Source organism: Rhinatrema bivittatum, chromosome 2 (genome assembly GCF_901001135.1).
Source record: "Rhinatrema bivittatum chromosome 2, aRhiBiv1.1, whole genome shotgun sequence".
Classification (NCBI taxonomy): domain Eukaryota; kingdom Metazoa; phylum Chordata; class Amphibia; order Gymnophiona; family Rhinatrematidae; genus Rhinatrema; species Rhinatrema bivittatum.
The window spans coordinates 771,993,421-772,021,303 of NC_042616.1; the positions used below are offsets into that span (position 1 = coordinate 771,993,421).

Below are 27,883 nucleotides of genomic sequence, written 5' to 3' on the forward strand. Positions count from 1 at the left end.
TTTAGACCTCTGTAGTCAATGCATGGATGCAATGTTCCATCCTTCTTCCCCACAAAGAAGAAGCCTGTGCCGGCAGACTTGGAGGGTCTTATGAAGCCTTTCTGAAGATTCTCCTGTATGTATTCAGACATCGCTTTATTTTCTACTATGGAGAGAGGGTAAACCCTTCCTTTGGGTGGTTCAGTGCTAGGCTTCAAATTGATGGCGCAGTCGTAGGATCTGTGTGGCGGTAGTACGTCTGCGGCTTCTTTGGAAAATACATCTTGAAAAGATGCATATTGAGGCGGCAACCCAGGCATCAATGGGGTAGTTGGCATGCAGGGTATAGGAGAGATCTCCATCAGACATTTACCATGGCAATCTGGACCCCAACGTGAAAGCTCCAGAGTGGCCCAATTGAATTGAGGCATATGCTGCTGCAGCCACGGTAGCCCCAGTACTACACGGTGCATGGCCTTCTCTAGTACAAAGAAGGAGATAGTCTCTGAATGGAGAGCACCTGTCCGTAGACTCACTGGTTCGGTGAGCTGGGTCACTTCGCCCGGTAAGGGCTCCCTGTGAATTGAAGATAGGAGTAGTGGAGGGAATCTGCAAGTGCTCCACTAATCGTTTCAAATGAAATTGCCTCCTGCCCCTGAGTCCACTAGGGCAAGAGTCTGGAATTCTAAGGGTCTGCAGATTAAGGATACAGGAAGAGAGAGTGGAGGAGAGGGTGCAGTTAGACCTAAGAAGAGTCCTCCCGCAGGACTTAGGTCTGTCAGTTTCCACAATACATGCATAGTCCCAACCTCTTCTGTGTTCTTCTCTCTTTTGATGTCAGGTGACTGCGGCCTAATTGCATTGGTTCTTCTTCGCCAGCAACTGGGCCCGAGGGGTCAGGCCTGGGTGTTGACTTAACTCGAGATTCGCCCTGAAGGGGTCTTCTGGAAGTCTTGGTCTCTTGAACCTTGTCACGAAGTCGGCATCAATCCTTGTTGCCAACTTCACCAGTTCAGCCAAGGTCTCAGGCATCTCACGAGCTGCCAGCTCGTCTTTCAAACAAGAGTTCATACCTTCAAAGAAGAGGGTCCTCAGGCATTTAGGGTCCCAATGTAATTCAGACGCCAGTGTCTTGAATTCTATAGCGAAGTCTGATAAAGGTTTATTACCTTGCTTCAGGTGAACCAACGAAGATCCTGCAGTTGTGTGCCAGGCAGGGTCATCAAAAAGTGATCTGAACAGTTCAAGGAACCCAGCAAGATCAGGTAAGATAGGATCATCACGCTCCCACAGTGAAGAGGCCCAAGCCAATGCTCTTCCGTCCAGATAAGACAAGATATAGGTGGTCTTGGATGGCTGTAGGAAAATGATTAGGTTGCAGGGAAAAGTGCATGCAACATTGGTTGATAAATCCTCTACACATTTCCACACTTCCCCAGAGAAGCCTGTTGGAGCAGATAGAGGTACAATTGTCTTGGCCGTCACTTCTGGCAGTGTAACTTCTTTACCTGTGGTGGTTGATGAATTAATCTGTGCGTGCAGCTGGTTAAATGCAGCAGTCAAATTCTCCAGCGTGTTCTGCTGTTCGGAGATTTGCTGGGCCAGGCCTGGAATGGCCTGCAATGCGGTGAGCTGAGCCGAATCCATGGAGTTAGCAGTCTGTTATGGTTTCGAGGTGTTTTAGTGGATTCTTCGGTACTGTAGAAGATGACCACGCCCACGGGGAGGAGCCCCGTGGGGAGCCACAGTACTGGGCTAGACTCAGGATGCACAAACACAGAGTTTTGTCTTTTATTGTACAGCTGATGTATACCACCAGAGGTGGCAGTAGTGAGGTGATCCAGAGGTAGCAGTCCAGGGACCCTTGGCAGAGGGAACCTGTCTCACCAAGATGATTTAGGGAGATCCAGGTGTAGGTTTCCCAGCACGGCAGAGCTGTAGATGAGACAGACTGAGAATCAGATTACTCACTAGATGGTAGCTGTAAGGTTGACGATTCCACCAGGCAGAAGTAGATAGTTACAGGCACTAAGGCAGGGAGAGCAGGCCCTCGAGGAGAGAATACCTGATCCCAGTAAGGCACCTGAAAGAAAGCAAAGGGCCCCCGAGGAGCGGGTACCCAGGTTAGAGAATACCCCGAAGGGCAGAGAGAGCTTCCAGCAGCAGCATGGAAGCGGCAGAGAAGCTTAGACCGTACAAATCCAATCCTTGCTAACTCAATGAGCTAGCAAACAAGCATAGGCTAATACCCAGATGACGTGACGTCACTCAAGGGGGACGCCCCCGAGGTTCCCGCCATGACGTGGATAAAGACGTGGGTGGCGTGCACGCACCCTAGGAGGCCCTTAGGAGAATCATGGTGTGAGGCTTTGCCATAGCCGTTCCGTGGACGCCGGAGAACGTGGTTTGGAGATGCGGCGGTAGCCATCTTCCCAAGGCTAGCGGGGAGAGCAGAGAAAAAGGTGAAGCACAAGGGTCAAAGCCGTCTGGGACTGATGGATGCAACAAAGAGGTCTAAGATGGGGCAGAGGCCGCCTGATTTCTTTGGAATGAGAAAATAGCAGGAGTAGAACCTGCTGCCCTGCTGTGCCCGGGACACAGGTTCCACAGCCCTGGAACCCAGAAGGGTGGACAGTTCTGACTCTAAAATTGTGTGATCTTTTTGCATCCACAGTGGATAGGGTGGTGCGTCCAGGGATACCATGAGGAAGTTTAGATGGTATCCCTGGATTATGGTGGATATCACCATTGGTCTGTGGTAATGTCGAGTCAGTTGGTTATAAAATGGTGAATTCGACATCCTACTGGCAAATCTGGATCTGGATTTGTGGAATGGATGGTTTCAAAATCCAGAGGCTTGGCCTGTTTGTGGTGGTGGCTGAGGCCTGGATGACTTGGGCTGTCGAGGATGTGCCTTGGTTGGCCTCTTGCGAGATGTAGGTGGGTAGTATCTGCGTGGGCGATAAAATGGTTTTCTAGGGTCCCTTCTGGTGGATCTTCTTGCAGAAGAAGGGACCTCAGTAGTAACTGTGGATAAATGCCACAGGGTCTCATTATGGTCTTGCATCTTGTCTCCGAATAGGTTTTCACTGGTACATGGCAAATCAGCAAGTTTGTCTTGGACTTCAGGTCTCAAGTCAGATGCTTTCAGCCAGGCCCACCTCCTGGCACTGATTCCCATTGCCAAAAAGCTAGAAGCTGTTTCAAAGGAGTCGTAAGCAGCACGAACCTCATGTTTCCCAGCCTCAAGGCCTTTCTGTAGTATTTTATTTATTTAAAATCTTTTCTATACCGTCGTTAAGCGGGGTCCATCACAATGGTTCACAATAGGGCACATAACTATATGTTGTATAAAGTGTCTAGAATTCTAACAATTAAACAGGTGCCATCAAAATACTGTAACAGTTTCATAATAAATATTATTTGGTGGGTGTTATAAGTCATGTCCAGTTTTCTCTGTCTCAGCTATAAGATAAAGTACTACTTAACTCTAGTTCTTTGTTGTTTAAAAAACAAAAGGAAAGAATTAGAATATAAAAATGAAAAACATACGCATAGAGAAAAAAAAGGTGTGTGTGTGGGAGTTTGACTGACCACTACCAACATTTCCCTGGGTTCTCCTCTCAATTCTCTTTGTGGTATGCTTTGTTTAAATAGCTATGTTTTTAAACTTTTTCTGAAGGTTTTGATGTTTCTTTGCAATCTGATTTCTAAAGGCATATTGTTCCATATTGGGGGTCCTGCTAGGGATAGGGCCCTATCCCTTACTTGATTTAGTCTGGCCGTCTTAACTGAGGGAATAGTTAGCAGTGCTTTGTTTGCTGATCTCAGGTTTCTGTGGGGGGTATGTACGCGGAGGGATGTGTTCAGCCACTCTGTTTTTTCATCGTGTATTAATTTATGTATGGTGCATAAAGTCTTGTATTGCATTCTTTGTTCAATGGGTAACCAGTGTAGTTCTATTAACGTTTCGGTGATATGTTCTCTTTTACTTTTACCAGTTAAAATTCTTGCAGCTGTGTTTTGTAGTATCTGTAGTGGTCTTATTGTGATGTATGGTAGGCCCAGTAAGAGGGCATTACAGTAGTCAGTACTGGAAAAAAGTTAAGGCTTGTAATACTGAGCGGAAGTTGGTAGGCGTTAGTACAAATTAAAGACGCTATATCAGAGAAAATAAACCTTCAAACGGGAGTACCACAGGGATCCGCCCTTTCTGCCACACTTTTCAACATATACCTGCTACCACTATGCCACCTGCTAGCTGGTCTGGGAATCACACACTATATATACGCTGATGATATTCAATTAATTTTACCCATTGACGATACAATTGAGAAAACATTAAACATAGCCAACATGTACCTAGATATCATCAAACAGCTACTAAACCAAATGGAATTAGTAATTAACAGAGAAAACAGAATTCCTACACTTAGAACGAAAAAATATGGTAATCAAACAAAGCCCAATCACACTCAAAAACAACCAACAAATATTACTAGCAGAGAAAGTACGGAATCTAGGAGTAATAATTGACACAGAACTAAGCTTAAAACAACATATATCTCTAAAAGTAAAAGGAAGGATACGCTAAACTCATGGTCCTCAGAAGACTTAAACCACTCCTAACAACTGCTAACTTTTGATCAGTACTACAAGCGTTGATATTTGCAAGCACTGATTATTGTAATGCACTTCTACTAGGTCTACCATACACCTCACTAAGACCACTGCAGGTTTTGCAAAACACAGCTGCAAGAGTTTTAACTGGCAAAAGTAAAAGAGAACACATCACGGAAACACTGGCTGAACTACACTGGCTACCCATTGAACAAAGAATTCAATACAAAACACTGAGCACCATACATAAGTTAATACATAACGAAAACGCAGACTGGTTAAATACAGCCCTTCGAGTACACGTCTGTAACAGAAATCTAAGGTCAGCAAACAAAGCACCCCTGACTATTCCATCAGTCAAAACGGCAAGACTAGCACAAGTATGAGAGAGGGCGCTATCATTGGCAGGACCCATACTATGGAACTCCATGCCCTTGGATTTAAGGTTACAAAGAGACAGCAAAACCTTTAGAAAAAGTTTAAAAACCTGGCTCTTTAAACAAGCTTTTCAAAAAGAGAAGGGAAAATAGAAGCCAGGGATGGGCAAAACATGAACAATTAAACAACCACACACACTGCAGAATTCACTAAGTGTGTAGTTTTTAATAGCGCAGCATCACTAAAGGACAAGTTACAATTATAAAGTTAGTTCTGTACTTAAAACTGAGATAGAGAGACATGGACATGATTCATCAATGAACATTGATCACAAACTATGTTACCGAACCTTATGGCACCTATGTAAACGGACAAATTGTAGTATCATTACTTTTTATGTGCCTTAATGTAAACCGTTGTGACGGTCCCCACCAAACGACGGTATAGAAAAAGATTTAAAATAAATAAATAGTGGTTTTAGTCTTCTAAGAGTCATAAGTTTGGCGTATCCTTCTCTTACTTTTTGAGATGTGTTTCATATTTAGTTCTGAATCGATTATCGATCCCAGGTTTCGTACTTTCTCAGCTAGTTGTATGGCGTTGATACTATCTTTCTGTTGTTGGGGAAGAGTCGGCTATTCCCTAAACCTGCTTCCAGAGATTCCTTTGATACTGTGTCATGTAAAGTTGGTATGTAGCTATGCTTGACACTAGCATAAAGCCCTGAAACTTCTTGCGACCCAAAATATCAAGGAATTTTTGGTCTTTGCCAGGAGGTATTGAAGAGTGAGGTCGCAGTCTTCTAGTCTTCTTCTGTGCAGACAACTACCACTGATTGATGGGGAAGTTGTGGCTTTTGGAATCCAGGAATATGTTGGACCAGATAAGTTGCATCTTTCCTCTTATTCACTGGCTGGACAGTACAAGAATGCTCCCAGAGACGATGCTGGAGATCCACTAGCAGTTCATGGAGAGGGATAGCCATAACATCTTTCAGAGTATCAACAAACTGGAGAACTTCCAATGTTTTGTGGTGTGTGTTCTCCTCTGTAATCATGTCAAAGGGGATTGTCTCTGACATCTCCCTTACAAAATTAGCGAAGGAGAGATCTGGGGGAGATTTTCTCCTTTCTTCCGGAGGAGCTGGTTCTGATAAGATGTCCTCCGTGGATGTATCGGCGTCAACATCTTCCCAGGTGTCAAAAAAGGTCTCTAGTCGAGATTCTGAGGGAGGGAAGAAGGTTGGTACTGTTGGACGTGTTGGCACCGATGGATCCTTTGATGGCGGGGGCACCGGTGTGGGTTTCGGCGGCACCGAGGGGAAACGTGGGCCTCTCGGTCCCGTGAGCCTTGATGGACCAGGCATCAGTTCCGGCATCGGTGGAATCGGTATTGAAAGGGGACTGGAGTCAGTGCCTTCGTCCTCTGAGGATCCTGGAATGGGAAATGGGACTTTCAGAGACTTTGCGGGTTGCTTTGGCATCGGTGGCCCAGGCTGGGTCAGAAGGGCACCGATGAGTGAATCCAGTCTGGTTAGCAACGGTGTAAATATTGATGGCTCCGGTGTCAGTGTCGGTATGGGGGCCGGCATCAATGGCTGTAAGTCTCAGAGACCATCGAGCACTGCCTGGTGGATGAAACCGTCCAGTTCCTCTTTGAAAGCTGGTGTAGATATCACAGCTACGGGGGGGTGGGGCAGGCTAGGCGCTACTGGCACCTCCACAGGGACTTGTGGGGGCTCAGTACCTCGGTAGGGATCACCTTGGTTTTTCAGGTGGAGAGGGTGTTAAAGGCTCCTCTACCCATGTCCTCTTCGCAAGCAGCTCGATAGCCATCGAGGCCGATGTGGTGTCGGCACCGGGAGTAGACTCGTGTCGGTGCCGGTGTCTGTGCTTCCCTTGTTGCTCGGTCCGGTTTTTCTCCAGCACAGAGGAAGATGATACAGATGCCTTAGATGGAGTCGGTGATGGATGGTCACCGCTGCCCTGGTGCTCTCGGCGAGGTTTGATGACTAATTTCTTCAATGCCCCTGCCAGTGACAATTGGGTGGACGTTGATGGAGTCAGCTTGATTTTAAACAGGGTCTCCATCTTGTTTGATTTCTCTGCCTGTTTTCAGTCCATAAACTGAAACATAAGTTTTCCTATTTCCAATGTTAAGCAATTCAGTGAAGGTATTATATTCTTCAGTCAAAATCCATATTCAAAACCTATTACATCTAACTGTGATTTTTGGACAAAACTAGTTATTAGCGGCTAGTATAATGACAAAGTGCTGGCTATCCACTGTATGCATTGATGTCTATACATTGTTAGAATGGAATTTTATAACTGAACATTCTGATTGGCTGATGGTTATCTGGCACCATGTATTTCATGCTATTACACAAATATGACATCATAAAACTCATTCTTCAAACTTGTACCGAATATGTACTTAGTAATTTTCACAACTATACATGGCAAAGAGAAATACAGTGTTTCAATGGAAGATTTTACTTCAATAATTAATTATCCTTAAATTAATTTCAAGTAATATTTCTATAACCTTGGATGCACCCTTCTTTGAAAAAGAAAATTATTCCTTACCTGCTAATTTTCGTTCCTGTAGTACCAAGGATCAGTCCAAACGGTGGGTTATGCTCCCCGTCCAGCAGATGGAGTCAGAACAAAAAGCTCGAGGGGAGGTCCTATATGACCTCATCCCCCATGCCTCAATTCTCAGTAACTAGACTTACAAAGCCAAGAAGAGAAGAGACGGAGGGATCAAGAAGTGCACATTCTCAATAAACTATCAAAATTTTGAACTGAGTGAACCAACCCAAACGGAACTTGCAAACCGAACTGTAAAACAAACAAGCCCTGGAGCCCCAGGGCATGTCAGAGAGAAGCAGAAAGAGTAGGATTGACGAGCAGAGGCGTACCCCAACAACAACCCCCAATTACCAGGGAGGGTGTCTGGACTGATCCTTGGTACTACAGGAACGAAAATTAGCAGGTAAGGAATAATTTTCTTTTCCCTGTACGTACCAGGATCAGTCCAGACGGTGGGATGTACCAAAGCTTCCTTACAACGGGTGGGCCGAGGAAAGCCCTGCTCGAATGACACTATCTCCGAAGGACCCGAAAATGGGAGCACGGACATCCAAGCGATAGTGTCTAGAAAAAGTATGGAGTGACTTCCAGGTGGCCGCCCTGCAGATCTCCTGTGAGGATACCGATGTACTTTCTGCCCAAGACGCGGCTTGAGCACGAAGGGAGTGGGCCTTAACTCCCAGCGGTGGCTGACGACCAGCCCCGAGGTACGCAGAGGCAATCGCACCCTTCAGCCAGCGGGCGATGGTGGTCTTGGAAGCCATACGACCCTTCCTAGGTCCCGACCAGAGGACAAACTAATGATCCGAGAGACGGAAGTCACTGGTGGATGCCAAGTATTGCATCAGACATCTCTTGACATCCAAGGTTCCAAGCTGCCTGGAGTCCTCTGACGAGAAGGAAGGTAGTTCCAACGACTGATTGAGATGAAAAGTCGAGACTACCTTCGGTAGAAAGGAGGGTACTGTGCGTAAGGAAACCCCGCCCTCAGTGAAACGGAGATATGGCTCTCGACAGGACAGAGCCTGGAGCTCCGAGATGCGGCGCGCTGAACTAATGGCCACCAGAAAAATAGTCTTAAAGGAGAGATCCTTGATGGTGGCCGTCCTCAAGGGCTCGAAGGGTGAGCCACAGAGGGCCCGGAGCACCAAGTTGAGACTCCAAGAAGGACAGGGCGGTCTAGACGGCGGCTTCAGCTGCCGCACCCCCTTGAGGAAGCGGATAATATCCGGATGCAATGAGAGCAGTGAATCCTTTCCGTTGTGGAGAAAAGCTCCCAAAGCCGCCACCTGGACCCTAATAGAGTTATACGCGAGCCCCATCTCCAGGCCAGCCTGTAGGAAGGCAAGGATTTGAACCACCGAGGCGCGACCCGGAAAAATGGAACGCGAAACGCACCAATCCTCAAAGACCTTCCACCCCCTCACGTACGTAACGGAGGTGGACGTCTTTCGAGCCCGCAGCAGAGGGGAAATCACCGCCTCCGGATACCCCCGATGCCTCAACTTGCGCCTCTCAAAAGCCAGGCCGCAAGACAGAAGCGATCTGCCTCCTCGAAAAATATGGGGCCTTGTCGGAGAAGTCGCGGGAGGTGACCGAGACGGATCGGCACCTCGTGGGCTAGGTGGAGAAGATCCGCGAACCACGGGCGCCAAGGCCACTCCGGCGCTACCAGGATTACCGGCCCTGGGTGAGTCTCTATCCGAAGCACTTTCCCCACCAAAGGCCACGGTGGGAAGACATACAAGAGGACCTGCCTGGGCCATGGAAGAACCAGGGCATCGACCCCTTCCACGCCGTGCTCCCGTCTGCGACTGAAGAAGCGAGGTGCCTTTGCGTTTCCGGCTGTGGCCATGAGGTCCATGTGAGGCTTCCCCCATCGACGTTCTATCAGCCGCATCGCGTCCATGGAGCGCTCCCACTCCCCGGGATCCAGACGCTGACGGCTGAGAAAATCCGACTGAACATTGTCCACGCCTGCGATGTGAGAGGCTGATAAGCGGAGCAAGTGGAGCTCCACCCAATGCATCAGCTTGTCCGCTTCCCACGCGACAAGTCGGCTCCTCGTGCCTCCCTGACGATTGATGTACGACACTGTGGTTGCATTGTCCGACAGGATCCTGATTGACCGCTGGCGAACCAGCAGGAGAAATCCCTGCAGGGAGAGGCGGACCGCCCTGGTCTCCAGGCGATTGATGGGCCACTGCATCTGTTCCTTCGTCCACGTGCCTTGGATGGAGCTCGACCGACAGACCGCCCCCCAACCGGTAAGGCTGGCATCCGTGGTGACCACCACCCAGTCCGGTGTCTCCAAGGACACTCCCTGGGCCAGGCGTCTGGGATCCAACCACCAGCGGAGGCTGAGACGAGCCACCACCGGGATCGGGAGGACCGCCTGGTAATCCCGTGACACCGGCTTCCACCGGGACAGCAATGCCTTCTGAAGTGGACGAAGGTGTGCGAAGGCCCATGGCACCAGGTCGATCGTGGAGGCCATGGTCCCCAGGACCTGTAGGTAAACCCAGGCTGAGGGTTCCGGGAGGGCCGTGAATCGCTGCTTGCGCAACTCCTGCGCCTGCTCCGGACGCAAGAACACCTTGCCTTCTCTTGTATCGAAGTGAGCGCCCAGAAAATCCAACGACTGGGAGGGCGTGAGGTTGCTCTTGTCGTAGTTGATGATCCAGCCCAGCGACCGTAGAAGAAACATCACCCGGTTCATGGCTTGAAACCCCTGGATTCGAGACTTCGCCCGAATGAGCCAGTCGTCCAGGTACGGGTGGACCAGGATCCCTTCCCGACGGAAAGCCGTCGCGACTACAACCATCACCTTCGTAAAAACGCGCGGAGCCGTGGCTAGGCCAAAGTGTAGCGCCCTGAACTGGAAATGCCGTCCCAGTATCTTGAAGCGGAGATATCTTTGGTAATCTGGATGAATCGGGATATGAAGGTACGTCTCCGTCAGATCCGGTGAGGCGAGGAACTCCCCCTGATGCACCGCAGCCAACACCGAGCGGAGAGTTTCCATGCGAAAGCGTGGAACCCGAAGAGCCATGTTGACGGACTTGAGGTCCAGGATGGGCCGGAAAGTGGCCTCTTTCTTGGGCACCACGAAATAGATGGAGTAATGACCTCGACCCAGCTCGGAGGCGGACACCGGCCTTATCGCCCAAGGCCAGCAGGCGATCGAGGGTCTGATGGATGGCTCTTTGCTTGTGAAGAGACCCGCATGGGGAAAAGAGGAACCTGTCCCTGGGAGCGTGGACAAAATCCAATACGTAACTGTTCTTTAGAATGTCCAAGACCCACTAATCCGATGTGATGCGGACCCACTCTTCGTAAAAAAGAGAAAGCCGGCCCCCCACCCGCGGGGTCGGCTCGTGGGTCAACCTGGCATCATTGCGCTGACTTCGAGGAAGAGCGAGACCCTGGAGCCTCCTTGCCGGGCCTACGCCCACGAAAGGGCCAGTTCCAGGTCTGAGAGCGAGATGACGGATTCCGGGGCGCCTGCTGCTGTCTGGTAGTCTGAGCCCGACGCTGGTTCCGGGACCGGTTCCTAGAAAAACTGAACGATCTAGTGGAGTGGGGCCTGTCCTCCGGGAGTTTATAAACCACATTCTCGTTGAGAGACTTGATGATTTGGTCCAGATCCTCCCCGAAGAGGAACTTGCCCTTGAAGGGCAATGACCCCAGACGGGTTTTGGACGAGGAGTCGCCGACCAGTTGCGGAGCCACAGAAGATGACGGGCCGCCACCGCCGCCACCATTGAACGAGATAGAACCCGGAGGAGGTCATATAGAGCATCCGCTCCATAAGCCATCACGGACTCCAACCTGTCCGCCTGCTGAGCCTCGGTAGGCGGAAGATCTTGCGAGGTGACTAGTTGTTGTACCCAACGGAGACCTGCTCTCTGCGTCAGAGCACTACAGATGGTCGCTCGAACTCCGAGCGCTGAGACCTCGAAAACTCGCTTAAGATAGACCTCCAGCTTCCTATCCTGCAGGTCCTTCAAGGCCGTGCCGCCCGTAACCGGGATGGTAGTACTCTTCGTGACTGCCGAGACCACCGAATCCACCGCCGGGATCTTGAGAAGCTCAAGGAACTCCTCCGGGAGAGGGTAGAGTTTCTCCATAGCCCTGCTGACCTTGAGAGAGGCCTCCGGCATGTCCCACTCCCTGGAAATTAACTGCAGGAAGCTGGGATGCATGGGGAAAGCCTTGGCCAGGGCCGGAGACCCGCCAGGAGGGGGTCCCCCTTTCTTACCTTGGGGTCTGGGGCAGTCTGCTCCGGGGGGGGGCCTCCTGCCTCCTCATCTGAAACGCCGGCGTCTTCATCTGAAAACAAAATGGCCGCCGTTCCTGCACTCAGCGGGAAGGGGGCCTGCTGCTGCCGATTTGCGCCATCATCTCTGCGGTCTCCTGTGCCGTCCCCCGGTGGAGCGCTGCCTTCCCCCACGGGGAGGCAGCTCGAGCAGAGTCCCTCGCTCGAGAGCCGGCTCCCCTGCCGGCCGCAAGATGAGCAGGCCGCCACTCGCGGCATGATGAGGCTCCAAGGGAGGCAGGAACCAAGCGGCGCGGCAGCGAAGGAAAAACCCCGGCGATTCGCGTCCAAAGAGCGCAAATCACCTCCCCGCCTCCCACCGACCCGAGGGGACCGCCGGGGAACAGACCTCCCAGCAGCCGGTGGTCCCGGGGAATGGAGGTTCGCGGGGCTGCGGGTCGGCGTCGGCACGATGAGCATGGGAGGGGGCGGGGGGGGAGAGAGGGCCGAGACCAGCACCACTGACCGGAGCCCTTCGCGAGGAGAAGCAACCCTCCCAGTGCCGGTAGGAACGGCAAGAGGGAGAAAACAACCTGAAGGAAAGGATGTAACAAAACACTTACCAAACCTGATCCCAAAGAAGGGAGAGAAAGCAGAAGGAAAGGAACAAGAGAGCAGCCTGTCAGCAAGTCCCTCTCCCCCTAAACCCAGCCACCACTGTAGCTGGACCTGTCCTCCTCTTATTCAATACTAATATTGTCTTTTTTTTTCTTGATCCCTCAATAGACAGGAAAGGCCTGAAAACCTAAGATCCTGTGCTGGGGACTAGCTAATCTCCTGCTCACATCTGCTGGAGTCAGAAGATACTGAGGATTGAGGCACGAGGGATGAGGTCATATAGGACCTCCCCTCGAGCTTTTTGTTCTGACTCCATCTGCTGGACGGGGAGCATAACCCACCTTCTGGATTGATCCTGGTACGTACAGGGAATGGTCACAAATTATATATTGTACAGCGGTATCTGATTAGTCATTACAGAATCAATGATGTTACTTGTAACATTACAGGCAGTGTGAACCAGTTATGTTCAGTCCGCATAAACTGATTTGTGACTCTTTAAAACATGGCTGCTCCAAATGCTGTTGAATTGTGTACGAGCAGCGGCCTGCACTATTTGCAGCAAAAACAGTTTTCTGCAAGTATGAAGAAAAGCCAAATTACAGCAAATAAAAGGAAACCACTGGGACATTTATTGTTAAAGTGGTCACACTTTAGAAAATACACTATTTTGCATACATTCAGTGGTACAAGAAAACTGCCTTTGTGGTGTTGATCTCCTTATTCACTGCCTCTCCATCATGCCTTCAATCACCAGTGCTTTAGAATCAATGAAAAAATGGTGGCTCAAGATATAATAAGAAAGAAAACTGGCAGCTTATTAGTCTTGAATAGACTGTAAGCTCCATGGAGCCGTGCCTGTCTCTCCAGTCTCTTTAAAAAAAAAACAAAACACTTTTTTTTTTTTTTTTTTTTTTAATTACTTAAGGCTTATCTTTTTATTTGCTGCAAATTTAAATATTGCTGCAACTGCTGCTGTAAAGATTTTTAAAAGCAATAACAATTTTTTTTATATACAGAATGCATATTTATTTATTTATTACTTGTATTTATTATCAGCCTTTGTGAATACGAGATCCACCCAAAGTAATTCACTGCATCTTAGAATAGCAGTTGTGTATATTTTTCAAATACTACCGTGTTTCCCCGAAAATAAGACAGTGTCTTATATTAATTTTTGCTACCAAAGATGCACTAGGCCTCATTTTCAGGGGATGTCTTATTTTTGCATGAAGAAGAATTCACATATATTGTTGAACAAAAAAATGAACATTTATTATATTCTGAATAGTTGTCTGGTTATGCTGTTTTGTGATGACAACTAACTGTGAATCCTGCAGGGTAAAAAAATCACAGCTGCATGCTCTGGTGTTCTGTGCGACGGGCATGCTCTCAAATAAAAACTTTGCTAGGTCTTACTTTCGGGGGAGGTCTTATATTTAGCAATTCAGCAAAACCTCTACTAGGTCTTATTTTCGGGGGATGTCTTATTTTCGGGGAAACAGGGTATACAGAAGAAGCAACTTTTTATATCTCATAGTAATGCCACCATAGAAGAGACTTTTAAAACCCTGTCAGGCATAAAACAATATAAAATACTCTGTAACAATGCAAAACCATTCATTAACTAAGGTACTTCAGGCTGTGCTCTATTGTCATACAATAAAACCTTCTTGGCTAAATATAGCCAATGTCTTCAAGTCACAAAGCATATTTTAAGTATGACAACTTAGGGCAACACCCATTCTGTTCCTCCTTTTAACTGTGAGTATCTGCTTTTGCAACATATAGATACCAAATTATATATCACACACCCCTAGCTTTCATTTACAGTAACTATGTTTCATTAAATATTTTTTTCTGACAGTCATTTATATAAAAAATGTCTACATTACCAAAAGGAAACATAACCCTAAAAGGGACCATCAGAATATATACTGTCTCTTAGAAATTATTTATTGTAAAACTCACCCCAAGGAACACAGCCCTTATTCTGGGGACCATGAAGTAGCGGGCTTGGTGGGTCGGAGAGGGTTCTTTTGTGTCCAGGGGGTGGGGGAGGTGGCCTCTTCTTTGAAAGGGTGGAGCTGCCACTAGGGGTTTGGGTGCTTAAAGGGAGCGATGTAGGTGGGCCGGATGGAGCTAGAAAAGCATAAAAAAATCTCACTGAGACAGGATGAGCAGCACAAAAGCTTGAAAGTACAATTTTTCTTAATGAGACTATTTAAGAGCAACAAAAGACAAAAGCAAAATCAAATCATAATATAACTAAAGATAGATAAGGACCTTCATTTTTGGCATTTATTTTTTTCCCCTGGGAATTTCAACATTATAACAAATAAAAGAAATAGTGGAAAAATGATTGTTATAACGGGAGAAAAATCAGTGGAAGGGTCACTTTTGCATCTGATTTTTTTTTTTTGTTATAACATTGAAATTACCATGAAAAATAAAAGCTGAAAATGAAGGTCCTTAAGCATAGACAATGTCAATCAAATACAATGATATCTAAACCCTGTCACCTATATAACCATTTATAAGATAAAAAATATAAAAAAGATAGTATAAAGAATCTGTTACATGTTTAATTTCAAAGGCTCTAAAATGTAAAGATAATTTGCTTACCTGTAACTGGAATTCTCCATGGGCAGCACAGTAAATTAGTCACACTTGTGGGTGAAGTTATCCAACAGAATGTTTACTAGATAGAGGAGGAAAAGCTTAGAAGACTTTTCTGCTCATATGTGGCCAGCACTGCAAGGACACTTCAGTCATATCAGAGCTTATAAGAAAAAACTTTTGAACTCCAAGGGGAGGTGAGAGGGTAATACATGACTGATATATCTGGTCTCCACAGAGAACACTAGTTACAGTTAAGCAATTTTGCCTTCTCTATGGACAAGCAGGATGGATCAGTCACACACTTTTTTTTTTAGGGTGGGGGGGCTCCCAAGTTAAGGGTAGTCCTATCCACACTCCCCTTAGGACAATCCACACAAATGGGTGTCTGGCAGGAAAGAACAGAACAAAAATTCTGAGTCAATTTTTAAACAGATTTCTTAGTATTGACTGCCCGAATTTACTATCACAGTGACAGTAAGTATCCAAGCAGTAGTGAGAGGTAAATGTGTGCTCCATGTAGCAGCTTTACATATTTCCTCAATGGATATAGAGCAAATGTTAGCTATATATGCTGCCATTGCTCTTACACTGTGTGGTTTTTGGTGGCCCTCTAATAAGAGACCTGCTTTTGTGTAGCACAAGATACATTCTGAGATCCAATTTACAATTGCTAGTTTTGTGACTACTAGTGCCGGTCTGTTAAAGTCATAAAGAGATGAAGAGCCGGGTAGAACATCTGACTATGTAGAAGGACAGTGTGCGTTTACAATTTAATGTATGCAAGGCTGTTTTGGCTCTATATGCGAGACCTGGGAAAAGAAGTCAGAAGTACAAAAGACTGATTAAGGTGGAAAGTAGAGACTATTTTTGAAGAAATTTTGCATGTGTGTGGCGCATAAGTCACTAGTGATTGAAGTTCACTGACTCTTCTGGCAGAGGTGGCAGCAACAAGGAATACTACTTGCCAGATTAAATACTGGAGATGACAAATATTTATGGCTTCAAAGGATGAGGCTCATTGGGGTGAGGACCAAACTGCAAACCCATTTCACTGTGGGTAGTTCAATGGGAGGCTTTCACGAATTGATATCAGGATGAGATGAGAAGAAATTGTTTTTCTATTTTCTTGATTATTTTGCACTAAAATGAACTCTTACTGAATTCATTTTCAAACCAGATGCAGAAGGAGGAGAAGGGGTAGGGGCCAAGTGAAGGCCTTTTTGCAGATGACACTAAGATCTGCAACAGAGTGAACACTCCTGAGGGAGAAAACAGAATGAGAAATGATGTAAGAAAGATTGAGGAGTGTTTGAATGTTAAAGATTGAATGCCAAAAAAAGCAGAGTCATGAATTTGAGGTAGAGAAATCCATAGCAGCAGTATGTGATGGGGGCTGAAAGACTGATGTGTATGGCCAGGAGAGAAATTTTGGAGTAATAGTATCTGATGATCTGAAGCTAGCGAAGTAGTGTAACCAGGTTGTGACTAGGACCAGAGGGATTCTAGGCTGCTTAGAGAGAGGGATAATCATCACGAAAAAGAGGTGACGATGCCCGTATACAGTTCTCTGGTGACATCTCACCTAGAATACCATGTTCAGTTCTGAAGGTTGTATCTTATAAATAGAGCTGAGATAGAAGTAGTACACAGAATGGCAACCAAAATGGTTTATTTTATTTATTTAGTGTTTTTTTATACCGGCATTCACAATAGGCATCACATCATGCCGGTTTACATTAAACAAGGGGTGAATAAAATGAGAAAATACAATAAAACTTTGACAAGTGCGAAGCTGGAAATATTGCAGTTACAATAAAACAGGGATATACACAACTGGGAGCCGAAGAAGAAAAAATGGTGCGGGTCTGCACCAAAAGACATACGAGGTGATATTTGAAGGCCTAAATAAGTATACCCTACAAGAAAGGAGTGAGAAAGGGGATATTATACAGACATTTAAATTCAGTACCTAATTTTTATTAATGCACAATTAAATCTTTTCCAATAGAAAGGAAACTATAGAACTAGAGGTCATATGAAATGAAGCTCGGGGGTGGGGGTTTGAATCAGGAACAATATCAGGAAATATTTTTTTCATGGAAAAGGTGGTGGATGCCTGAAATGCCCTCCCAGAGCAGGTGGTGAAAACAAAAAATGGTGAAAGAAATCAAACAGCGTGGGATAAACACAGAGGATCCCTCATGGCAACGGAGAGAAATAAAGCACTAGGGTAACCATGGAAACTACTGTATGGGGTAACCTGCATGGTATGGCAGTTACAGCCATAAACAGGAGAGGAGGTAATCTGCTTGATGTAGAAATTATAATACTAAACATTTGCCTGGGCAGACTAGATGGGCCATTTTGATCTTTATCTGCCATTATTTACTATATTACTGTATGTCCTTGTTTGTGCACCATCTGGTAAAACTTTTCTACTATAAAGCATAAAAGGTCCTGGTTGATGGTTTCCTTGACATGAGAAGCATCTGAGAAATGTTGTCTGAAGTCAAAAGAAGCAACTAATATACCTAACAACATCCAGTTTGTCAGAGAGAAGCAATAGATTTTTGATTGGAGTGAGTTGCCTTTGTTCTAGGACACCATAGCTGGACGAGGCTTCCAATGTATTAGATTCCTTATTGACAATTGGAGGGAGAAGAGGGAACCATACATGCCTGGACTAGGAAGGAGCTGGCAGTATCACAGTTCCTTGGTCTTCATCCAATTTTTTGAAGGTCTTGGCAATCAGTGAAAATGAAGCATAGGCACAGAGAGGCATCCCTTACTAGTTAGTGTGGAGAATTCCTTCTGGAGCAATATGCTTGAACCTTGTTATTGAAATGGATCGCAAACAAGTCTATGTCTGGGGATGCTCAGCAGAGAAAATTATCATTTGCTACTTGTTAGTCCAGAGACCATTTGTGTTATGAGCATCAAGAACTGTGCTGAGTTTGATAAGAAGATAAGAACATAAGAAAATGCCATACTGGGTCAGACCAAGGGTCCATCAAGCCCAGCATCCTGCTTCCAACAGTGGCCAATCCAGGCCACAAGAACCTGGCAAGTACCCAAAAACTAAGTCTATTCCATGTTACCATTGCTAATGGCAGTGGCTATTCTCTAGGTGAACTTAATAGCAGGTAATGGACTTCTCCTCCAAGAACTTATCCAATCCTTTTTTTTTTTTTAACACAGCTATACTAACTGCACTAACCACATCCTCTGGCAACAAATTCCAGAGTTTAATTGTACGTTGAGTAAAAAAGAACTTTCTCTGATTAGTTTTAAATGTGCCTCATGCTAACTTCAAGGAGTGCCCCCTAGTCTTTCTACTATCCGAAAGAGTAAATAACCGATTCACATCTACCCGTTCTAGACCTCTCATGATTTTAAACACCTCTATCATATCCCCTCAGTCGTCTCTTCTCCAAGCTGAAAAGTCCTAGCCTCTTTAGTCTTTCCTCATAGGGGAGTTGTTCCATTCCCCTTATCATTTTGGTAGCCCTTCTCTCTACCTTCTCCATCACAATTATATCTTTTTTGAGATGCGGCGACCAGAATTGTACACAGTATTCAAGGTGCGGCCTCACCATGGAGCGATACAGAGGCATTATGACATTTTCCGTTTTATTCACCATTCCCTTTCTAATAATTCCCAACATTCTGTTTGCTTTATTGACTGCCGCAGCACACTGAACCGACGATTTCAATGTGTTATCCACTATGACACCTAGATCTCTTTCTTGGGTTGTAGCACCTAATATGGAACCCAGCATTGTGTAATTATAGAATGGGTTATTTTTCCCTATATGCATCACCTTGCACTTATCCACATTAAATTTCATCTGCCATTTGGATGCCCAATTTTCCAGTCTCACAAGGTCTTCCTGCAATTTATCACAATCTGCTATGACATTCTCATTACTTGGTAAGTAAGTGGCTCAGAGAAGAGATGTATGAATTATTGTCCAATTCCAAATTCTGATGGTCTCCAAACAGAAGAAAAGATCTGTTTCTTCCTCCTTTGTTGGTGTAGAACATGGCCACAGGATTATCACTTTAAGATGATCTTATTTGACAGCCAATACTGTAATACATAGGACTCATACTTCTAGGGGGTTGATGTGGTAGTTTATTTCTGGGGAGACCAATGGCCTCATGATCAGAAGTGTTGGCTGTGGGCTCCTCAGCCTAGGAGTAATGTACCTGAAGCTAGGATAACTTGATGCAGGAGCCTGTGAAAAGGCAATTGTCAGATTGTCCCTAAGAAGCCACCAAGTCAGGGAGTTTTTAATATCTTGGTCATTTCTATTTGGTGTTAGAAGTTTATGAAGACTGATTCCTTTGGGCCTGTCTCAAGAAATCAGGCCATAGGAACAATATGTACTGCTGAAGCTATATATCCCAGCTACTTGAGGACATCGCAAGCATACCTTGTTCACTGAAGATATCAGGTTGATTATTCTGTTAGTGGGAAGGAACATATTTGCTTATTGCTTATTGCATAGAGCCCTGATAGACTATGGAGCTAGGTTCAATTTTGATTTTTTTTTAGTTTATAACAAATCTTATTTGATTTATATTCCACTTTTCAGGCACTTCAAAGTGGATTACATTCAGGTACTGTAGCTATTTCCCCATTCCCAAAGGTCTTACAATCTAAGACTTAAATTTTTTTAAACCACGATAAGGCTATAACACGTGTTAAGCAGTGTTTATCGTGCGATATTTAGACTTCAAACATGCCCCTATTATAATTAGCTGCTTGGCATGCATCAGTTTTCCAAATCAATGCAAAGCAGCTTATGCTTACCTAATTCTATACTAATAAAATAACACGGCTGACTTAGAAAAAAAAATCAGCCCTGTTATTTTATCGCGTTTGAAGGTGGTGTAGATATTTTACTGAGAGAACATCGGGATGCTACCATGGGACTCAATGCTCCTGCGTTAAAATTTAAAGAGTCTTAAAGCCCGAAACTACAAAAAGTGTTAAACTTGCTCCATGCCAGGGGGTCTCCTGAAACCTCCACCCACCTCCTCGCTGCCTCTCAAGGTGGAGCAGACACTAAAAGTTTAAAAAAAAAAAAAATCTTATGGTTGCTTGGCAACACTCCGCCCTCTTTTCCAAACCCTTCCTTTTTTGTCTAAACCCTCTTCCAACTCCCCCTCTCCTACCCAGTTTATAACACCCACCTCCCGGTCCCCCTCTTCCCACAACAGACCAGAATTTCTGGTGCCTAGGGGCTCCCCTCACATGAAAAAAAGGATCTGATGATTTAGGGGGCCACTTCCTTGAAAAGTCAGTGGTGGCTCAGCTGCAGCCCAAAGTGCCTCCTAGCTCCAAGCTGAAAGATGCAATTTTTCAAAATGGCACTGACTGGCCGTTGTCTGTCTCACATGCTTGGCAGGTCTGGGTTACCACTGAGCCAACAATGAGGAGGTAGAGAGGGTAGGGGTCTAGGGGCCTACCTAGACCACCAGGTCTTTTTTGATATAAGGGGAGGGGAGGGTGTTTCACTAGGCACCAGCAATTATATTTTGGGAAAGGGGATGAATTTTAAAAGGGGGATTTGGTTGGAAAGGTGGGGGGATTTAAACAAAAGAGGAGAAGTTTTTTTTGTTTTTTTTAATTATATCTTTATTGATTTTTTTCAAAATTAATACATAAGACACATCCATTACTTCAATGCAGTCTGATTTCTTCAAACTAAGTACCTTCTACAATTATTTTTATATTAATATCAATGAAATAACTTATCTATCAACTAGGAAAAACCAGAGGCCTGAGAATCAATGGGGAGAATTTTGAAAAATCTTTTCATATTCACTAACACTCACAGTTACTGCACCATACTTATTATTCTAATTCACTAGATATTGGGGACGAGGAAGGTAGCCTTCTCTGTTCTAAAACGTTTTTTAATTGGTCAGGCAAAAAGAAAACAAACATATCTTGCTCTTTCTTTATTAGACATTTGCAGGGAAATCTCAGGGTAAATGAGTAACCCAAAGATAATACTTCCTGACGAAAAACCAAAAAAACCCTTTCTCCTAAGCTGTGTAGCAAATGAAAGATCGGGGAAAATTTTTACTATATTATCATGGAAAGAAATAGGATATTTAGAGAAATATTTTTTCATTACCTTATTTAAATCAAGGAAATTTATAAAAGAAACAAGTAATATTCCCCTGTCTATTATTTGGTTATTAGAATTTTCTAAAAAATTTGTGAGATTTCCTTGAAAAGGCAACTCTATTGTGTTCAAATTCTAATTTTTCTTAGGTAAAAAATAACAAACTTATAGATGGCAATTCATCTTCCGAAAAAGACAATACTTCTTTCAAGAAGCACAGCAACGTCTCCATCAGAACCTGCCCAACTACCCTAGGGAAGTTGAGCAGGCGGAGATTTAAACGTTTAGAGTTATTTTCAAAGTTCTCTAATCTTCTAGACAGTAATTCTCTATCCTTTACGACTGCAGCTTGAAATTCCATAGACTTTTTACCTGCATCCTCAAGGTTTTTGATTCTTTCCTCAGATTTTTTCACCTCATTTTGAATTAACATTATATCCTGCTGACTTTTACCTGCTATAGAGTCTATCTTTTTTTCCAACCTTTTATATTATTTGACATTGCCACCATCAAGTCCCACAACAATTCTAGTGTAACCACTGTAGGGCGTGTCATAATCTCCAAGGACTCTCCACCAGGCAGTAGATTTTTCCCTCCAGACACAGTCACTTGAGGGGCTTGTCCCGCCAAAACCCCTAACTGGCCCACCTCCGTTTCTGTTACTGAGCTTCTATCCTCTAAGTTAGCCAAGTCAGTCTTGGCACCAAGGGGACTTATCTGCTCCAATGTTATCCCAGGAGAAGTCACACTCGCCCTCTGCAATGGTGGTAATCCTAGATTGGGACTCAGCGATGCCTCCTCAATAGATCCAGTCCTTCCTCCCACAAGTTCTGGATCAGCAGTATCCTTAGTTGCTGGACTATTTAGTGCAGAGGCTGACATATAGCGAATAATCTCCTGCTGTATAGGAGATGGAATTGGCGTAGGGGGATACACCCTTACTTTCCCCTTTCGTTTTGGAGACATACTTTTTCACAACAGGAAACTATCAAAACAGGAGCCTCGCCTATGCCCAAAAAACTGTGATTATTTTGACCTCTGTGGCAGCTGAAATCAGCAGGGATTCCCCCACTAAGCCATTCTAAGCCAGACAAAGCCGAACATAACCACGCATACCCCTTAGGCACACGTGATGCGCTGCTATAGCGCCGATTTTATGGGTGCTGACGGCTCGTCCTGATGACGTCAGGGCCGGCGAAACAACGATGGAAATTGAAAGTCAGTAGGGCTCACCGCAGTGGGTCTCTCTGCTTCCTGGTTCAGCTGCTAAGGAGAAGTTTTGAAAGGGGGCAAGGCATCTTTGCATGATCAGAAGGTTTTTTCTTTTTTAACTTATTGGGTGTCTGCCCCCCTTGAGGGAAGGTTTAACGCTTTGTGGGGATGGAGGGAGTTATTCTTGGCCATCATGGACCTTTAAAATGATGCAAAGTGGGCCACTAATTCACATTTTTTAGGGCCCCACCACATTTTTTCTTGCCTAGTTTATCTGTGAGACATAATAATGCAAGAATACCGCTGCAATATTTTCTCGAGGGGTACAATATCGTGGGCAGCCCCCCATGATATAGCAGAGTTGCTTACCTGTAGCAGATGTTCTTTGAAGACAGCAGGATGTTAGTCCTCACACAGGGGTGACATCAGAGGGAGTCCAGTATGCCCTACACCACGTGTCCACATGGGGTCCCTCTTCAGTCTTGTAATATAGAATTACAATGTAAATAACAAACCGCAGGGTGGTGGGAGGGTTTCGTGAGGACTAACAAGCTGCTGTCCTCAGAGAACACCTGTTACAGATAAGCAACTCTGCTTTTTCCGAGGACAAACAGGATGATAGATCTCACACATGGGTGAATCCCTAGCTATATATAAAGGGACCAACAGACCCTAATCAGGTGCCAACAGGCTCAATAACATTGTTGTTGATAAAGGGGGGGAGGGGGGCAGCCTGAACCCAAACAATGGGCCCTAGATTGGGATAGTTGGGTTCTACATCTCAAACAGATTCCGGAGGACAATCTGGCTGAACTTACTGTTGCGTCGGTCATCCATATCCAGACAATAATTGGATGTGAATGTGTGGAGGGAACTCCATGTCACAACCTTGAAGATCTCCTCCACGGGAACTGCTCGCAAGTGGGCCACTGATGCTGCCATGGCTATGACAGAATGAGCCTTGACATGAATCCGAAGATGCAGTTCTGCCTGGGCAGTTCTGCTAGCAAATTGGATATTATCTGTTTGGTAATGGCAACGTCCAACCTATAATTATCAAAAGAAACAAAAAGTTGGGTAGTCTGTCTATGGTTTTTGGGGGCAAGGTGGCCACCAATTGAGATGGACACCAAGAAGCTCTGTGGAGAATTTCCTATGCTGCCGCTTTTTCCTGTAAACAGATGCCACATACTAAACAAAGCCAGACTTAGGGAGAATGAATCCAGCTCTCCCTTACCTGGCTCAATGCAACCTAAAATCCCTACTTTTTTGGTGCAACACCAGTTCGGTCCATGCAAATGTCTTGTTAAATATCTAAATATTAATTATTTTTATTTTGAACCTTCTCAACTACATTTGTTTTTAGATTAGCATGTCCAAGGAGCTCACTAAGATGTATGGTAATTTAGAATTGTGATGTCTTGTATGCCTCTCTTTTTTTCCTATTTCCTGATTTTTCTTTGCTCTATTTTCTTTCTTGGTCTCCCTCCTTATTTCCTACTTTTTTGTTTGAAGGATGTACGAGAATGTTTAAGAACATAAGAACATAACATACTGGGTCAGACCAAGGGTCCATCAAGCCCAGCATCCTGTTTCCAACAGTGATGAGGGCAATAAGCATGGCACCTTTGAACACCTTCCTCCCAAGAGCACCTATTAGTCTGCACTTCTCGGCACTGCCTTTCCCGGCAGTGCCGAAAAGTGGGTCCAAGAGCGCATGGTCCTCTTGAGGGCAGATTCGACCACCACTAACTGGTGAGGCAGCTGACGCTTATCGAATCTGGCAGCCTTCTGGACAAGGTAAACCCTGCCTCCCTTCTTATTCACAGGAGAAATTGTGGGGAGGATATTCCCAAAGTAGTGACTCCTTAAGGATCTCATGCCCCAGGACTGCCACGATCTCCTTAGGAGGCTCCACAAACTGAAGAACCTCAAGCATTTTGTGCCTAGCATCTTCTTCAGTTAAAAGCTGAAATGGGATGGCATACATAGAAACATAGAAATGACGGCAGAAGAAGACCAAACGGCCCATCTAGTCTGCCCAGCAAGCTACGCACTTTATCCATTTTTTTCCCCTTTTTTTCTCTCCCACCTGTTACTATTGGCTTCCAGTACCCTCCAGCCCTAATTCCCCTCCACCCCACCACCAATTTAGAGAGCAGCGCCATATCTGCATCCAAGTGAACGTCCAGCTCAATTAGGGGTAGCAACCGCTGTAACAAGCAGGCCATACCCTTACCCCATACTCTTACCCACCCCTGTTTTTATTTTTTTGTTTGTTTTTTGTTTTTTTTTTTTGGAGATAGCAGCCCTCCATCCTTCCGCTCCGTGAAGGTGGAACACCAACTACTGGCCACTGGCATCCCGCTCCGTGAATGCTTCTGTGGCTACTGCCGTTCCGTGCAGTGTTTGAATGCCTCTGTGGCTACTGCTGCTCCGTGCAGTGTTTGAATGCCTCCTCTTTATTCACGCCCTCTAGACTTGATGGATCCACAGTGTTTATCCCATGCCCCTTTGAAGTCGTTCACAGTTTTAGACTTCACCACTTCCTCCGGAAGGGCATTCCAGGCATCCACCACCCTTTCCGTGAAGAAATACTTCCTGACATTGGTTCTTAGTCTTCCTCCCTGGAGCCTCAGCTCGTGACCTCTGGTTCTGCTGATTTTTTTCTGACGGAAAAGGTTTGTCGTTGTCTTTGGATCATTAAAGTTTTTCAAGTATCTGAAAGTCTGAATCATATCACCCCTGCTCCTTCTTTCCTCCAGGGAGTACATATTTAGATTGTTCAATCTCTCCTCGTATGTCATCCGATGAAGACCCTCCACCTTCCTGGTCGCCCTTCTCTGTACCGCTTCCATCTTGTCCTTGTCTCTTTGTAGATACGGTCTCCAGAACTGAACATAGTACTCCAGGTGAGGCCTCACCAAGGACCTGTACAAGGGGATAATCACTTCCCTTTTCTTACTCGATATTCCTCTCTCTATGCAGCCCAGCATTCTTCTGGCTTTTGCTATCGCCTTGTCATATTGTTTCGCAGACTTCATATCATTAGACACTATCACCCCAAGGTATCTCTCCTGCTCCGTGCACATCAGCCCTTCTCCCCCCATAGAATACAGTTCATTCGGATTTCCACTCCCCATATGCATGACTCTGCACTTCTTGGCATTGAATCTCAGCTGCCATATCTTCGACCACTCTTACAGCTTCCTTAAATCCCGTCTCATTCTCTCCACTCCTTCCGGCGTGTCCACTCTGTTGCAGATCTTAGTGTCATCTGCAAAAAGACAAACCTTACCTTCTATCCCGTCCGCAATGTCGCTCACAAATATATTGAACAGGACCGGTCCCAACACCGATCCTTGTGGTACACCACTTAAAACCTCCCTCTCTTCAGAGAGAGCTCCATTTACCATCACACATTGTCTTCTGTCCGTCAACCAGTTTGCAATCCAGGTCACCACCTCGGCACTCACTCCTAAGCTTCTCATTTTATTCACCAGTCTCCTGTGCGGGACCATATCAAAAGCTTTGCTGAAATCCAAGTAGATGACATCGAGTGCTCTTCCTTGATCCAATTCCTTGGTTTACCCAGTCAAAAAAGTCAATCAGATTTGTCTGACAGGATCTTCCCCTGGTGAATCCATGCTGCCTCTGGTCCAGCAATTCTCCCGACTGTAGATAGTTCACTATTCTCTCTTTCAACAGTGACTCCATTACTTTTCCCACCACCGAAGTGAGGCTAACCAGTCTGTAGTTACCAGCCTCCTCTCTGTTCCCACTCTTGTGAAGCGGAACCACCACAGCTCTTCTCCAATCACTCGGCACCACTCCTGTTTCTAGGGATCTATTGAACAGGTCACACAGTGGACCCGCCAGCACATCTCTGAGCTCCCTCAGTATCCTGGGATGAACCTCATCAGGTCCCATGGCTTTGTCTACTTTCAGTTTCCCCAGCTCTTCCCATACATTTTCTACTGTAAATGGAGTTACATCTACTCCACTCCCCTCCAGTATCTTGTTAACTAGGGACAGTCCTTCTCCAGGGTCCTCCTTCGTGAACACAGAACAGAAGTATTCGTTTAATATTTCTGCCATTTCTTCGTCTCTCTCCACACATTGATCCTTTCCACCTTTCAATTTCACTATACTACTTTGAACTTTTCTCTTTTCACTGATGTATCTGAAAAATGTTTTGTCACCTCTCTTTACTTCCTTGGCAATCCTCTCTTCTGCTTGACTTTTTGCTCTCTTGATTAATTTCTTCGTCTCCCTCAGTTCTACCAGATATTCTTCTTTGTGCTCCTCTCTTTGGGATCTTTTGTATTTCTTGAACGCTGTTCTTTTAGCCTTTATTTTGTCAGCCACCTCCTTTGAGAACCAGATAGGTTTCATTTTTCTTTTGCTTTTCTTTACTTTTCTAACATATAGATTAGTTGACTTGGCAATTTCTCCTTTTAGATTAGTCTACATCTCTCACATTCTCCCAGCCTTTTAGTTCTTCCTCCAGGTACTTCCCCATTTCATCAAAGTTTGTGTTTTTGAACTGCAGAACTCGGGTTTTTGTGCTTCTTTTCCGTATCTTTTTTGTGATATTAAACCATACCGTTTGGTGATCACTGGTGCTGAGGTGGGCGCCCACCTGGACATCAGAGATGTTAACTCCATTAGTGAGCACTAGGTCAAGTACTGCGCTCCTTCTCTCGTGGGTTCCATAACCATTTGTTTGAACAAAGCTACTTGCAGGGCATCCACTATTTCTCTACTATTATTAGATTCTGCAGATGGGATTCTCCAGTCTACATCTGGCATATTAAAGTCTCCAATGATCACCACTTCTCCCTTCTTTCCTATCCTGTGGATGTCTTCAACCAGATCTCTGTCCAGCTCTTCCTTTTGGTTTGGAGGCCTGTAAACCACTCCAATAAAAATGGATGTCCCATCTTTTTTTAGGTTGGCCCATAGTGCTTCTTCATTGCCCCATCTTCCTTGCAGCTCCGATGCTTGGATATTGTTTCTGACATAAAGAGCCACTCCTCCCCCTTTCCTGTCCTCTCTGTCTTTCCTTAACAAGTTATAGCCCGGTATTGCCGTATCCCAGTCATGAGATTCCTTAAACCACGTTTCCGTGACAGCAACAATGTCCAAGTCCGCCTCCACCATTAGGGCTTGCAGATCTGGGATTTTATTGCCCAAACTACGAGCATTTGTGCTCATAGCTTTCCAGCTTTCTTCATTCAGGTTACTGCTGTTTCTGGACTCCTTTTGTGACCTCTTTAGTTGAGTTTTGTTATCCACTTTTCCCTTTGCCTTTGTGTAAGGGAAAGGATTAGTGCCTCTGATGGCAGAGTCATCCATCACAGTGAGCTTATTCCTTTGGTTTCTGATCTGGAATTTCTGTGTGGATTGGGTTTTTTCTCTCTTTTCAAATAACATTTCAATCTTTTCCTCAAGAACGTCTT

The 27,883-nt window shown here is 45.4% G+C and overlaps 1 protein-coding gene across 10 annotated transcripts in view; it reads right to left on the reverse strand.

Annotated features, from left to right (window-relative positions):
- The window catches only part of ASAP1 (ArfGAP with SH3 domain, ankyrin repeat and PH domain 1), a 975,348-nt gene that overhangs the window by 117,874 nt on the left and 829,591 nt on the right, over positions 1-27,883 (reverse strand). For 7 of the 10 annotated variants that reach the window (XM_029592032.1, XM_029592035.1, XM_029592031.1 and 4 more), the window contains one exon: positions 14,419-14,589. The exons of the other annotated variants lie outside the window; for them this stretch is intronic. In XM_029592032.1, the coding sequence (XP_029447892.1) occupies positions 14,419-14,589 (171 nt within the window). The remainder of the gene's footprint in view (positions 1-14,418; positions 14,590-27,883) is intronic. 10 annotated transcript variants of the gene reach the window in all.